Source organism: Poecilia reticulata, linkage group LG19, assembly GCF_000633615.1.
Source record: "Poecilia reticulata strain Guanapo linkage group LG19, Guppy_female_1.0+MT, whole genome shotgun sequence".
Taxonomy (NCBI): Eukaryota; Metazoa; Chordata; class Actinopteri; order Cyprinodontiformes; family Poeciliidae; genus Poecilia; species Poecilia reticulata.
The window spans coordinates 13,335,811-13,352,096 of NC_024349.1; the positions used below are offsets into that span (position 1 = coordinate 13,335,811).

Consider the following 16,286-nt stretch of genomic DNA (forward strand, 5'->3'; position numbering starts at 1 on the left):
ATAATATAATATAATATAATATAATATAATATAATATAATATAATATAATATAATATAATATAATATAATATAATATAATATAATATATTTTTGTCAGTAATCAAGGTCTGCAGCTGGTAGTTTCTCTTTGCCGGCATTGAAAGTATTTCCCCGATGGTTTTTCATACAGCTATTTGGCTAGGATGTTCAGAAACAACAAGATTCAGGCCTGCCATGAGCTGGAAACTGATGGAACCAAGTATGTACGTCTGCAGGCGAAGTCGGCGTTTCAAAAGGAAGGCATTTCTCAAGGGCCAAACCTGATAAAACAAACCAAATAAAGCGCGAAACGATTGGACGAGCAAGTGAACATAGGTGTTTCTTGAGTCTTTCTTGAATTGAGGCTTTTAAACATAAGAACACAGTTATCAAGCAAAGTGGTGGCAGTGTCATCCTATGGGACTGTTTTGATGTCAGTGGAGTAGGGACATTGCACAAAGTGGATTTGGACTACTTCCAAATTCTCTCATTTCTAACTCACTTCACCTAGATGGTTGAAACTCACAGATGGGGGTTAAGGGGAGCTTGCAATAGGACAGTCACCCCAAAAGCATAATAGCAGTTTCTGCAGTTGGATATGGCCAACATTGGTATATCCCCAATGTTGGCCATATATCCCCAATGTTGCCCTTAAGGTTTCCAGTATACTATTAACTTAAGATAAGCTGTTGCTCTCCCTTTTTCTCACATTCCTGTTTTATCGCCAACATGGATTTTAAAAATGAGGTCAAAAAGAGGTTTTGATGGCATCCTAAACATGGGGTTATTCTGTCATTTCTCTGCTGCACTTTTATTAATAAGTGATCAATGCTTAGTAGTTTTAAGCGGCAACTATTTTAACAAAACAGCTTTTCCTGTCAGGTGGAAAAAAGTTTGTTCTCAATGTTCCAACCACATTGCGTCCACTTTGGACCGTGTGCCTGGTGACTTCATAACCATGAAATCCTTCCATGGTTAACCACAGAGACACACAAACACACACAAATGGTTTTCTGTTTGATAGGCGTCTAATTGATATTTATTTTTTCTGAAACTCCCACGCAGTGACGAAACACTCAGAGTTCTTGTACCGTTTTGAAAAGTACGGAATTAGATTTCAGCGATCCCAGGTGTGAACAGTGTGAAAAGGTTCTCTCGATTATTATTCACTGTCCCGTCGTCTTAATGATCCTTCCTACCTTTTTCCTTTCTTCCTTACTCCTCTCCCTCCCTCTTTCCTTCCTTCTATCTGTTCTTTTTCCATTCTCCCTTCCCCACATCCCTCCATCTTTCCCTCCTTTCTCCCAGCTTCTGTTTATTTATTTGAAGCACATTTGAAGCCTGCCCACTGCCGAAATAACAGCTATAAATTCATGGCGAACTTAATTGTGTTGCATTTTAAAATGTCCATAAAAGCCTAAGAAAATTGAGTGTGGAAAAGTGTGACATTTTTTAGACGTAAAATTTGTTGGAACCCTGAATAAAATAATGATCAAAAATATTCATTAAAATAAATGACCAAATTCCAACAATCTTCTCCTCAAGCTCAGAAGGAAAAAGAAAAATCTGTCAGCTTTCAGTGCAGAGGGATGTTGGTGTGCGTGTGTGTGTGTGTGTAAGGAGTGTTTTAACCTTGAACTAGTATCTGGAAGGCCTGTCCAGGACACAGTGCTAATAAAAGCAGTATGGAAATTCAGAGCTAATCTACTAATCACAGGAAAGCTAATTCAGTTTGGCTGGAGGTTGAATGTAGCGCTGTTATTTAGGCGCTGACAGGGGCCCGGGCAGATACTGAGGGGGAGTAGTTTAGATCCTCATCAAACTGACTAGCAGGCCGGGTCACCTTGAGAGCCCTCGGGTGTTTCACTGCTACTGATCTCTGTAGGTGGCACAATTCAGATTCGTCCACTGCCGATTCTTTGGATCTTCTGAGGGATACCCCAAAACTTTCTAGCGTGAACTTAAAAGATAACTACTTTAACTATATATGCAAAGGTTGGCATTAATTTAACACAGCTTGACGGCACATCCCTATTTCCTTTCCGAGTGTAGTTCTTGAACTTTGACAGGATTTATTTTTCTGGTTTGAATAATGAACGTCTGTTCGTTCCCAGGCTGATTCACTGACCAGAATTATGTAGCTCTACAACGACAAAAAAAACAAAAACTTTTTGAACAAACATTAAAAGAACACAAGTTATTTCCACTGTCCTCTGGGGGAGAATAAATAGCTTCTTCCTTTTTGAGCTCTTAAGCGCCTTTTAATGGTTATATATTTTTTTACCATGTGCTGCAAAAGCTTGACTATCATTTCTAATGTCGTTTGGATAAAGATATTTTTCTGGGTGCTTTTTCCTCACTTTGCCATCTTTGTCGTTTGCAGCTCTGGTCTATTCGTGTGTCTTTTTGTGTTAAGGTGACGTAATCGGAACCGGTGCAGACACTACACATCAACTAAAGATACTTTAAATCTACTTTCATCGCCATTTACTGAAAGTAATTTTCTATGTAATCCACTCAGCATAAAGAAATGTGGTTATATGACTCCAGTCATGATTATCCACCAGCAGGAGGTCACTTCTAGTTATTTTTGGTTTAATCAATAGTCGTTTCAGATGAGTCAGCTGGTCTCTGCAAATATCGAAAGTGGGTGTAATTATGTTTATTTGTATTTTTGCTTTTTGTGCATGAACGGCTTTATGAACAGCTGAAATGGATATGCAGATATTCACATACACAGTATAAAAAGAGAGATCATATTTCAATGACTGTCTGACAATAATCAATAGTTTATATACTGTACAGTATGTAAACACTAGAGATTTATTTAAGATTGAAAGTCTTTGTCACTTTGAATTTGCAAATAGTTGGGAGCCTATTAGGGTCCAAAACTATGAAAAAATGGCATTCTTTTACAGTTTCAACAGTATTTTCACAAGATCTTTTTTTCTTACTTTTATTCTGGGTTTAATTTATACATTTCCCCCCAAACCGTGTTCATCTCTTAAACACAGAACTTGTCTCCTTTTAAACAGAAATGCATTAAATGTATTCACAGAAAGACTGGCTAGAGCATTTGTTCAAGAGAAGTTGATGCAACGCTGTGAAACTCTGAAATTGATATTTGATCGTGATGGGCACGGGCGTGTAGTTTTATCTTTTAAATATTATCTTCTTAGCGCAAAATTTGAAATTGGTTGTTGTGAATGTGTAGTCAGAGTCAGCCTTGACCTCACTATGGAGACGGATAAACACCCTGAGTGGAGTCCTGGTGATCACGCAGCAGTACAGATCCAGGCAAACGCACTCTGCAACATGTTTTCTTTTTTTTTTTTTCCCGCTGTTTGTACATCATTCTGGCCTTTCTCAACATCCTGGATTGACAGAAGCTCTACTCTCTCAAGCCCTTCCAGAGTTCTACCTTATCTTTTTGTCCATGCACGCCTCCCTGCCCACGCTCACACACACACACAGACGCAAACACACACTAAGAATGCCCCCTCCTCTTCTCTATCCGGTCTTCATGGGCTCTTACTGCACACAGCCTTCTTTCTTACCCAGTCCGGCTTTTTGCAGTCTGTGCTGTTGGTCAGTTTGGCTGGTGTTGACCCAAAGCAGCGTCTCTTGTCAGTGGGAAGCTGAATAGAGCAGAGGCCTCCTGATGTTTCATTGGAAGACAACCAACTACTCAACTCTGGTGGCTGTAACTACACATATCCAGTGCAGGAACGTTTTGATCGTGTTGGGTAAAAAAAAAAAAAAAAAAAAAAAATCTTTTGGCTTAATGAGTGTGAATAATCACATGATCTGTGCAAAGTTGCAAAGTCCATTCAAAAGAGAAGCAAATTTTGTAAGCACATGGCAAGAGATAAGAATTTAATTAAAAGGAATAGAGAAATATTTTTTTTGTGTCTTGGTTTTATCTGCAGGTGCTAAATGAGGCAGTGGGAGCCATGATGTACCACACCATCACCTTGACCAGAGAGGACCTGGAGAAGTTCAAAGCCCTACGCATCATCATCCGCATCGGTAGCGGATATGACAACATCGACATCAAGGCGGCTGGAGAGCTAGGTAATGAATTGTTATTTTGGGGTTTAAAATATTCCTCTATTCACGCATACGTTTTACACATGAATGCTTGTGCTCGTGCGAACTATCGTGTTCACATTTAGAACCGATAATGCGTTTTTAATGCTTTTATTTTTGGTGCAACAACACGGAATTAGAATAGGCTTTGATCTAAAGCACTCGGCCCGAAAGAAATGCTGCAATGGTTTGTAATGACGACCTCAGTTTTTAGCAACAGAGTCCAAGAGTGGAGAACAATTGGCTGCTTTCGGTTGTCATTTTAAAAGAGAGGTTATGGCAAGCTGTTCGTGATCCTGGCATTGCAATTTTTTACCGTCTAGTTTACAAAGGCTAGTTGAGGTTTACGCTATAAAATTAACCACCAAATGCCATTGGGCTGACAGTTTGGCACTACCTTTAGGTCTTGCAGGAAGTAATTTTTTTAAATTAATTTGTTTGTTGTTGTTTTTTAAATAGGAAAGATTTTGTTCAGTTTGGGAGCTAATCAAGTGGTTTATTTTTGTGTTTTCTTTTATAGACTGGGAAAAGACCCTGGCATTTGACATCTTTTCCTACTTTTTGTTGCCTTTCTGTGCCGCTCTGTCTTAAGGTTTGAAAATAGCTTTAAACCGTCTGTTTGACGATACACGTTTGATTGAGCAACACGTAGATCAATGGAAAAACTCAATGAAGATCTTAGAAGAATAGTAAATATTTATGATTAAAATGGACCCAAACAATAAAAAAAAATATTATATATATATATATTGGAGTCATTTCTTAAGAGCTGCATATTTCTAAATTATCATTTCTAGTAGGTGCAAGTAGTGATATGAGGGGAATTTGGTTAAAAGTTCAGGAACAACTTGGGAATCTTTGAGACTCAAAAGGTGCGATGAATTGGAAAAAGTGTTGCTGTGTTCTCAATCATTGCTGAGGCTTTCATTTTGCTATAAACGTCACAGGTTTGGTGTTTCTTGAGAACGAAGCCCCTGCACCAGAATCGACACCTTCATGCTTGTTAGAAATTTGCGACCATCTGCATGTGGAGGTCAAATATTTTTCTGGGGAAAAAAAAGTTGTGCAGTCAAATGAGACAAACCATTTGACCGGTGATGAGAAGTATATTCGGAAGAGTCAAAGTGAGGCTTTCAAATCTAGAAACACAGTAGCAGCTGTCAAGTATGGCAGTGGTGCCATCATGCTGTGGGGTTATTTCTGATTATTTACACAAAAACAACTGCATGTTGGAAAAAAAAGTGTACCTCTGAAGTCTTCGACTTTGCCTCAGTGTAACACTTAAATGCGTGTTCCAACAGGACGATGATTCCAGACACACCAAACTGCTTATGCAAAAGATAATGCATGTTTATAGTGGGTTAATACATCCGCCCTGACCTCTGGACCCCAATGAAAATATGTGGAATTTACTTAAAAGCTTTATTCGTCACATGACCAAACACGAGGGGGGGTTTGGCAACACTGCTTTACTTTAAAGAAAACCTGAATCAATATAGCAGCAGGTGTTTGATTGGAGGTGTTGCTGTGAAAAGTGCTCTATTCCAAATGGTTTCCATTGATTCCAACGCAGAGAGTTTTGCCTGCCATCTTCCTTGTTTGATCTTTTGTTTACCTGTCAATGACATGCTTCACTTTAAGCGCCAGTGTTTGGATTTATCCAGATAGCTTATGAGTGATTCATCAAATCATTTGCAATGTGCTCAAAAAAAATAAATAAATAAATAAATAATATTCAAACAGGGGTTGCTGAAGATGGTGATCAAAATAAGATCTATGTCTGAAGGGAATTTTCCATTGAAAAGACTTGCTTCAAGTACCTTTTCTGAGTTTCCTGGTATGCATTTTTAGAATAGTGTTTAAAGCCGAAGTTAACGGTAAGACGAACCGTGAAGATGGAACTACGTCCAAGCCAGACTTTTCAAAGCCACTGAAAGGAAAAGGAAGACAAGAGTTTGGTTCATCCTCTGAACCACCACCCAGGCTCCTATCAGCAGGCTCGGTGGCTCAAACGGCTCTTAGAGCTGACAAAGCTGCCATTTCCCTGCCAATACGAGATACCGTGTCTAACTGCCACCCACTCGCCGACAGCGTGCTGCCTTTTGCAACACAGGAGTCAAAAAGCTATCGGGCCTCGAGAAGGCAGCGCAGATATGACGGCTGAGAGGAGAAGAAAGAGGCCATTGATTGAACATTGAACAGGCTCTGGGTATTTTTTGCTGTCTGCAGACCACCGTGCTGTTACTCAGAGATACAGAGTGGGATGAGGGCATTAGTGGAGAGCCGGGGCAGGCAGAAGTGCTTTGAAAGGAGTATGAAAAAATAAAAAAAGACCCGAAGGAAAGACGAGGTAATACCACGAGGTCAGAGGTTTAAATTGCTTGAAGGCAGCTAAATTGAGAACACTCTGCTGGAGTATAACTCAACAGAAAGTCCCTAAAACTTCAATGTTTTCAGGTCATCCTGTTACTGACAGTAGAATGCTTGTGTTTGGCCGTGATAGTTCACTTTGATTTAAAAAGGTGCAACATAAATAAAGATTTTTGGGTTTACACAGGCTACTTTAACACAGCATTCGTGTTTGGTGTGAAGCAAACACATTTTGACAGATATTTGCATCGTTGCTTCTTGTATCCAATTCAAGCTAAACATTTTCCAAGCGACAATTCAATTTTCTTTTTCTTTTTTTTAACGTTGCTAACCATATTTTGGGTGAAAACTGATTGTTTTATTTATTTTTTATATCACCTATTCAGATTGATTTGAAACTCTTTTGGCCTCTTTCTCTTCCTTCAGGTATCGCTGTGTGCAACATTCCCTCTGCAGCCGTGGAGGAGACGGCCGATTCCACCATTTGTCACATCCTGAACCTCTACAGGCGGAACACCTGGCTCTATCAAGCTCTCCGGGAGGGCACGAGGGTCCAGAGCGTGGAACAGATCCGCGAGGTGGCCTCCGGTGCCGCCCGCATCCGAGGCGAAACCCTCGGCCTCATCGGATTTGGTGAATGTCCCGCATATTCATTCTTGTGCCAGTAATGAATCTCATCCTTTCCCCTTAAAATGCTTCCTATGCCACGATGATTTTCTCTGCTCTTTTGTGTTGACAAAGCTAATTAAAATGCTACTAGGTTCCACGGCAACACTACGCCATTTTTAAATGGTTAATCTGGTACTATTTTGAGAACTTGGTAGAAAAAAGAAACAGACAATCCTGGAGCTCTAGGTAAGCACCATCAGAATAATGTGACTGGCTAGCCTTTAGCCGCGAATGTTAACGGTGCCATTCGCTTTGAAGTTGTGTTTCCGTCTAGACTACGGAAACACAACGTGGGCGGTACCGCCCCCCAGGGGGCATTCAGAGGACGGCAGGGGGCGCTGGCGGACATTTTTACAAAAGTGGGGCGCTGGGATGCCTTTGGGGGGGCATTTAGTCGAAGGTAAACGTTACACCTTAAATGCACAAAAATGCCAGTTTAGACTTTGAGCAACTTGGTAAAACTGTATTGTGTAACATTAAATCATGCTTGGCTGCAACTGTATCGATGGCAGCTCTTCTTCTATTCAGTGTTTGTAGCTTCATAGCGCAGCTCCGCTCCGCATCAGTTCAGCGTTACACCGGCTGATGACGTTGCTGTGATTCACTTTGTCTGGTATTTATGTAGGCTACATATGTTTTGGCAGTTCTGTGATCATGTCAAAGCAGCAATTTATATTAAAAAGTGTTTTATTTCCGTTTGAAAGCTGCCCGCTACCATGGAAGGACAACATGTAATTACTAAAATCACGATACCTTCACTTTGTATACCTCTGAAAAATGAACCCATTTAAATAAAGAAATCCCTCCATGGGTGATACCACGTTAGAGAGCGTTCATTTTATAGCGTTAACACGGTGCTGTAAGTGGTCCGGTATGAAACGGGTTTGATGGATCAACGGTACCACAGCACTTTTAAATTTCAATAATCAGAATACCGAAATTGTTTCTGTTGTTTTAAAAAGTTTATGTCAGTCTGCCTTTTCCCCATCAATATGTTTCCCAACCGCCCTGCACCTTAGGGAGTTAAAAAAACAAACAAACAAAAATAATAAAACGCCACGCACATTGCACAAAATTCTGAAACAGGAGAAGCGGGCAAAACGGAGCGACGAACTAGATGTGAATTATGGCATAAAAACAGAGAATCTGACGCTGAACAGTGAAAAATCAACGCATGATGTGAATCACATGACGATTCGATGGCGCAGCAGGTGATGAGTGAAAATTACTGGTGGTCAATAAACGATAAAATAAATCTAGCAACAGGAAAGAAATTAAAGTGGACATAGCAATAAACCAGGAGAGGATAATACTAATCAAAGGAAACTAAATGGAAATGAATGAAGAACAAATTGCAAGAATAAACTAAGAAACTAAAGTAAATACAGAGGAATAAACTGGTATGGCAAGACCTTTCGAGCAATGATTAATACAGAGACTGTATGGCAAGAATAAACAGACACTATTTCCAGATTAAAGGTAAAATAATATTGTTGAAGTGTCATGGGTAGGGACGCAACTACACATTATTCAGGTGGATGCGAAAACATAAATCGGCGCCCCCCCCACGAAGGAGTGTAGAAACATACGGTCGCCTCCCCCCCAACCCCCTCCTCCAGACGCTGATACATTTAGGGCAAAACTCGCTACATTTACCCCGTTATGTGCGCGAGGTGAAGGAGCGTAAGGCGCGCTGAAGTGTACGGGAAAACATAATTGGTGCGCCGATTCAAAACATCTACAATAATGATTGTAACATTAATAATAAAATAATTGTCAGTGCAAAGTAGCCTACACATTCTTTGGTGGGGGGCGGTGAGGGACCTGGATAAAGGCTAGGGGGGCGCTAGCCAGAAAAAGGTTGAGAAACATTGTTCTAGACAGCAAATGATTATCTCTGGTGAAAATCTGAAATACTTAGTGACCAAAATCCGATTTCAGATTTCTAAAACCTTTATTCTGTCCGTGAAAATACAAAAGTGTGACAATGTTAATGTGTTTTTTGGCTGGACTACTTAAATAGTCGACATGCAGAAATATACTGACTAGTCAAAGATGGCGTGGGAAATTCTGCACACACACAAAAAAAATGCTTAAGTGCACAAAGATTGATCAAGATAATGTCTGAGGAGGCTGCAGGAGAAACAAGCAAAAGGTTGTTTCTCCTGCAGCACATCAAATGCAAAGTGCAGCAGGAGGTTTTGTAGCCTCCACAGGCCTCCTGAATTATTAGGCTTTCCTTTCCACATTCTACGGAGCGTGGCAACAATCACAGATGAAGCCGCAACAAAGCAGCCGCCTCGTTTGCGAAAAGAAAACACGTGGATTCGTAGTTTTTCCAAATCTGTTTTTCATCTCATCTCCTCTCGTCTCATCTCGTTTTAATGAACCCGGTATTGTGTTATAAACTAGACGTATTTTTATTTATTTTTTATATATATCCATACTTTGCATCTCTTTGTTTTCCTCTGACTTCAACACCTCGCTCAACATGGCTCATTTTTAGTATTCTTCACGAATAACTTCCACGCCGATGATCATTATTGTTCCCGCAATCTGGTAGCGATTGGGTACCACGCATTCGCTGATCAGCGCCGACCACCGGCCACTGCATCCCTACTTTCATGTAGTGTGTTTTCAGATCTCCTTGCCAGTCAGAGGGCCTTCTGTTTTTTCTGCTCTGATAAGGTTGTTGTTTTTTTCCCCGCTCCGCTCGTCCCCCAGATTATCTCAAGGTTGTCTGTTTGGCCTCCCTCCGGGCCGACTCCCTCTATCCGCTCTCACAGCCCACCGCTCTAATGCTCCGCCATAATATCTTTATTATTTTCTTCTCTTCTGTTTTTCCGACTCTTCGTCTCTGTTATTGCTCTCCCCTGACATCTCGCGCGGCCATAATCAGCCCTCATGGCGTACTCCATTCTGCCTCAGTGTGTGTAAATGTGTACGTTTCACTCTCTGCTACCGTTTCTCTGTTGATTGTGTGTGTTTTTTTTGTTGTTTTTTTTGGGGGGGGGGGGTTCTGATCCATTGTCTCCTGTCTCAGCATCGCCAGGCACTCGAATGCTCGGCGTTCTCATAAGCATTTGAAGAGTGCCACCTTATCTCTGTGTCCACACACAAACACACACAACCTGCAGGTCCCAGACAGCTGCGCAGACTAACTGTGCACTGAGCCACCGGGCTCTGGCATAGAAAACCGCCTTCCTCATTCTCTTGTTTTTACCCAGTCCTCCCACTTCCAGCCTCATCCCAGAGTCCTTCTGGCTCGAGCAGTTCTCAAAACAGTGCCCATTGTTAGTGGAAAAGCAAAAGGCCTCCTGGAGTTCACTTGCAGGACTCGGCTCAGGCTGCCAGCTGCAGATACAAAAGGTTCTTCAGGTGTCAAACCTGAGTCACTTCTGCTTTTTCTGCTTCGTTAGATTTTTAAGTTAATTCAAGTAGCTGTTGTTTAGTTGTCTTTATCTGAATAACAAACGAATTCATTGAGCAAGAGCTAACTATAAGCAATCAATGCATGTTTAAACATTTTTGAATGTCAAATTAAAATGGTTATTAGATTTTTTTACATTTTTTTTGTCCCTGGTACTGGAAGCAACACATCAGTCAAAGGCATTAAATGCATCCAGTTCACCCGTTTTGAATTTCCGTCACACCCAGCTACCGCGTTGGCTTCGGTGCTGACAGCTAGAATGAAGGGAAGTTCAGGAATGTGTTTTAACCTCACGTAACATTCGGCGGTCTTCGTCTTCACTCTTCCTCTGTGAATAGATCGGCGACACGAAGCAAAAAAAGTCGAGTCGAGGAGAATGAGCCAGACATCGAAGCGTTCCCGTGGGCGACAGATCCTCTGGTTCTTTTACAGTTATTGGTATTGATCAGCCGCATGAAGAAGCCGAACGGAAACGAGCTTTGATGCTCGGGGTATTTTATATAGCTTCCATTACAGCCGCGGTGCCACTAAAGCAAATATTGTTTTGTGCTCAATGCATCAGCTGTAAATAAATCTGATTCTGTTTCAACTATAAAAAGGTTTATATAGATAGAAAATACCTGAAGAAGCCTGCAGCTGCAGGGCAACTTTTTTTTTTTTTTTTCCAAGCTTCAGAACAGGCTGTTGTGATTCACACCACCTGCAGACACTCCCTTCCTGCTGCTGACGGCACAGTTTTAAGACTGCAATCAGAAACAACAGAGGATGGCGATCAGTTCATTCCTCAGAGTTCTCACACCGTCTGGAAAAGTCTGGAGTAAATGGATTGCTTAATTGTCCATCCATCTCTATATCATCCATCCGTCCATTTGTCATTTGTTATACATCTGTCTAGCTATTAATCTCTCTGACAGGGAGGGGACAAATGGGACAATCGTCTTGTTCCCGTGGCATCTGGAACTGGGTCCTTCGACTATCAAATTATGGCCAGTGTATAATTTTCCTCCTTCAAAAGAGGCTTGCTTGTGAATAGAAATGTAGCATTAGTATTTAAGTTACAAGTAGTGATGAAGATGGTTTAATCTTTGGTTAGTTCAGGCCAGTAAAATCTAAAATACTCTGTGCGCCACAGCAGAGAGGAAAACACAATCTGTCCCTGCTCTGGGTCAGGCAGCTGCTACATCATTTCGATATAAACGGCGCCGCGACCGTCACCTGACAAACACGCCTCAGTTCACTCCCTAAACCACTTCCCCTCGCAGTTGGTCTTCTCTCTTCTGTGTTCTCTGCTCTCATGGTGTTAACAAAACTTGTTAGCACCAAGTCAGACACATCTCTGACGTCTTTCGTCTGGTGGTGAGCGGCCGTGGATGAAATTGAGATATATTGTTGCAGAGCCTCGTTTGCTGAAGAACGGTTCCTATTATGACGTTTGGAGTGCAAATATACACGTCCCACACTAGCAGTATCCTAAAATATGAACGATTTGCTTTCCGTAGCCCAGCTTCAGGGTTAAGGAAAGCCAAAAGTGCCACAACTCAATACTGCAAAAGGATCCAAAATGTTATCGATGAATATGAAAACTGCAATACACCTGGAAATTTGTGTGGCAAATAAATCTATGCATCTTGATCTTAAAGACATGTTGAAATATTTTTTTAATTGCTTTTTGATTTGTATATTATGTAAAAAAAAACAAAAAAAAACCACTCAACGGTGTAGGTTAACCAATCAGTTAGGGTTTACTAAGTGAGACACAACAGCAGTTTAAATTAATTCATGGTGTACTTTAGAACAGGAAGCAAAAAAGCCATTAAAAAAAATACATCTCTTTGTATGATTTTAATATAAGTTTCATTCAATTTTTTATTTGATTCCACAATTTAAGTACTTCAGTAAGTGCCAATGTGTTGAAAAGAAAATATGTATTTTTATGAGATAAATACTTAAAATTTTATTCAAGTGATCAACTGTAACAATATGCTAATGACTGGCCTTCAATTAGAAGGAATATCATCTGGAACCTGTTCTAAGACGGAAAACTAAAAATGCAAAGTATATATAGCAGAGAGGAGAGAAGATGGAGGAAGAAAAAAATGAGACAGAATGAATTAAAAATTATGTCTTTAAGTAGTAAACATGAATTCCTTTTTCTACGACTCAGAGAATACACCTGAGATGGTATTTTCTTGAGCCCAGGCAAAACTCTCTGCTGGCTTTTATCTCTCTTCCATCCATCCATCCATTTTTTTTTTTTTTCAGGCTAACTTTGGTAACTTAGGTAGAATTTGAGGTCAAAGGCAGCATCCACAATTATCCATTAGTGCATTTAAAATGAACAGGGAACGTCTGCTCATCTGAGCTTGGAAACGTTTGAAAATGGGTCATTAAATATGTGCAGGAACCCTGATTCCTCGACTCTGAGGAGCTCAAGTGTGCTCGGGAAATACCCGGGTGTAAAGTAGCTACGACAGAAACCGAAGCCGGGCGCGTCTAAAAGTGAAACGATTCATCACGTTAGAAACACTTCGCCATCCGTCGCTTTAAAATCTACTTAGAAAATGACTGAATAATTAGCTGTTAATTTAGCTGCAACTTCAAGTTGCCCCGTTCTGAATCCTCCCTTCTCTTAATGGACACGACGCTCCATCACGAGTCCCAGAGAGCATAAAGGACATCGTATCGCTCCTTTCCGCAGCTGACACCAGACAGCTCTCCTTTGCTCTGCAGCCACCGAGCAGAACGCTTCCCCCAGCCAACAACTCGAGAGGAGACTCTCATCCTACACAACACATGTCCGCGAGAGACGGAGAGGCTTAATATGTGCGGCAGAGTCCCACTCTGAATCACTGTCTGTTACCTCGCTGTGTGAGATGATTTCTGTGTCACGACTCTCTCCCTAAATTCCTCAATGATTTTAATCTCCTCAAGACGAGGAAAGCAGCTTCCGCTGGTGGAAATTGTTACAACAAACAGTCATGAACTGATTTGAGACCCTTGCATTTGAAGATAAGAGGTGTTTCGCAGAATTTGCGCAAAAATCTGTATCGGAGGTGTAACTATCAAACTATTTTTAATTGAAAATTATTGTTCCAACGAAGAGCAGCTGCATCTCATATTTACTGACCTGACTGCTATGTTCCTCGGTCGTAATTTAAGGCCATCTGTTTACTAATGTTCTCCTTAGCACACATTTGGACCGTGCGTTTACGCAAATGATTTGCGCCCGCAGGTCGTTCGGGTCAGGCGGTGGCCGTGCGGGCTAAGGTCTTCGGCTTCAACGTCCTCTTCTACGACCCGTACCTGCAGGACGGACTGGAGCGCTCGCTGGGCGTGCAGCGCGTCTACACCCTGCAGGACCTGCTCTACCAGAGCGACTGCGTCTCCCTGCACTGCAACCTGAACGAGCACAACCACCATCTCATCAACGACTTCACCATCAAACAGGTGAAAACAGCCTAACGTGTTAAAACCACAGTGGTGTGTGGTGAATCTTATCAAAATTCTGTCCAAAGGATGAGGTCTTTATATTCATTAAATATTTCGGATTAAGATAAATCAGGATGAATCAAAGATGATTATACGTCGGTTAGTATCACAAAACAAACCCAGAGGATCTTGTAATCAATGTAATCGAGAATTCGTTTAATTGACTAAGGTATTTACTTCTGATCAATTTAACCTAAAAGAACTGCACAGACGACAGCTCTCAAGTTATTTCTACTCTCTGCTATTAATAAAGCTGCTGAGCCTGTCTTTTACTACAAATATCCTTGTGCTTTTGCTTTGAAGGTCTCGCAGTCACACCGCATGTTCAACAAATATTGAAGAAATGCAAGATTAGCTGGTCTTTCGATTTAAAAGTCTGTCCTGGCTTTTTTTTTTCAAGACAAGAAAAACACCCGTCTCTCCAACGTTGACGTCTGTATTGGGTTATAGTGACAATTCCAAAAAGAAAAGAGTTCATGTCTGAAACGCAGTCATTGCAACTATTACTTCTTTTTTTTTTTTTACTTTTTCACATTGTATTTGGTTTGTTTGGATATACTTCTTCTCCTAATAAAGGAAATAATCTTTTTTTTTTTTTTAAACTTTGTTAACTTTGTCTGAAGTTAACACTCATATGATTTGAAACATTTATGCGTCAAGAAAGCAAAAAAGTAAAAAAAAAAAAATACTCTCATGTCACTGCACGTTGACAGGCGTTTGAGTTTTTCTCTTGGGATAACACTTTGAAGCTATAAAGTCGTGGATATTTTTGAGGTAGCTGTGACTGGACTTAAAAGGTCAGAGACACGGACAGCAGGGAAAAAACCTCAGAGGATAGAAGTTAAATCTGAAGTGATCAGTGCACTGCGCCCTGACTTGAACACAAAGCAGCGATGTCTGGTAAGTGGGCCCTGATGAGCTGTATTTTTATTACGCTTCCAGCTTGTAGGATGTCCCGACCTGAAGAAAGCAGAGAATGAAGAGGAGGGGTGAAGACAAAAAAGAAAAAAAAAAGAACCAGCTCTTTATCCGATAGCTCCACTAAAGCTGGACACAAATTCATTCCTTTGCTCTGTCAAATGCAATTAGCACCAGCCCACGGCTATAGCAAATATATTGACTGGCTGCACAGCGGGAGGCGGAGGGACAGAGCTGCTCTCCGACTCGCCGTCTGAGGCGACATCTGCAGGGAAGCTGAGGGACTGCGAACGACGTGCGAACGACTGCACTTTTCCTCCTTATTTCCTTTTCGAGATGTTCTGAATGCATGAAGAGATAAGTAGGAGTGGGAGTAACAGCCTAACCCAGTTAAATGCATATTTCTACAAAGCTCATGACTCTCAGTTGCTTCTTTAAGTGCTGCGATGAAGCGACACTTTTTCCTCACTAGTGCGTCTAAAAAATGTTGCCGGTTCTCAGCTGCTAAAATGTAAATGTGCGTGCGTGCGTGCGTGCGTGCGTGCCTGTGTGTGTGTGTGCGTGCGTGTGTGTGCATATGTGTGTGTGAAAACAAGCAGAGCCTAATAAGACTGCCTGCCAGTGTAAAGGCTTTTGTCAAGATGAAGGTATTACTCTCATCTGAGCAGATTGGCTTTATTTATCTCCCCGTCACATTTGTTGTAAGACGTTTCATTCCATAAACACCCCATCGTTGTCTTTCAGGTCTTTAGAGGCCGAACCTGAAACACGCAGTCTGATGATCAGCTCTCGATCACGCAAATAATCRAAAAGACAGGCGGACTCTCCACTTTTTAACTGCGTTTTCTTTTCCTTTTCTTTGTGTGTGTGTCGCAGATGCGTCAGGGMGCGTTCCTGGTCAACACCGCGCGGGGAGGCCTGGTGGACGAGAAAGCTCTGGCCCAGGCGCTGAAGGAGGGCAGGATACGGGGAGCCGCCCTGGACGTCCATGAAACTGAGCCCTTCGCGTAAGTCGCTCAGGCAGAACCGGGACGTACGAAAGGAAGTTCAGCCAGTTGGGGGAAGGCACCCGATCTTCATCTAAAAGGGTCAATCAGAGAGTTGTGGAGGAATTGCTTTGACTGACAATGTGTTGCAAGTCTGAAAATTCCAGTAGAATGTGTTTTCACCACCCTTTGTTTAATGTACTTAAACTGTTCAACCTGGAAGCAATGACAACGTAATTGTTTTAGCTTTAAACATATTTTAATAGATAAAGCTTTAGTTGGCCATAAGCTAACTGTAGATTTCTGTGTCTGAATT

The 16,286-nt window shown here is 41.4% G+C and overlaps 1 protein-coding gene across 6 annotated transcripts in view; it reads left to right on the plus strand.

Moving 5' to 3' along the window:
* Nucleotides 1-16,286, plus strand: part of ctbp2l (C-terminal binding protein 2, like) — a 69,955-nt gene that overhangs the window by 48,275 nt on the left and 5,394 nt on the right. For all 6 annotated transcript variants that reach the window (XM_017310843.1, XM_008437129.2, XM_008437130.2 and 3 more), the window contains exons 3-6: nucleotides 3,949-4,093; nucleotides 6,905-7,111; nucleotides 13,810-14,024; nucleotides 15,861-15,991. In XM_017310843.1, the coding sequence (XP_017166332.1) occupies nucleotides 3,949-4,093; nucleotides 6,905-7,111; nucleotides 13,810-14,024; nucleotides 15,861-15,991 (698 nt within the window). The remainder of the gene's footprint in view (nucleotides 1-3,948; nucleotides 4,094-6,904; nucleotides 7,112-13,809; nucleotides 14,025-15,860; nucleotides 15,992-16,286) is intronic.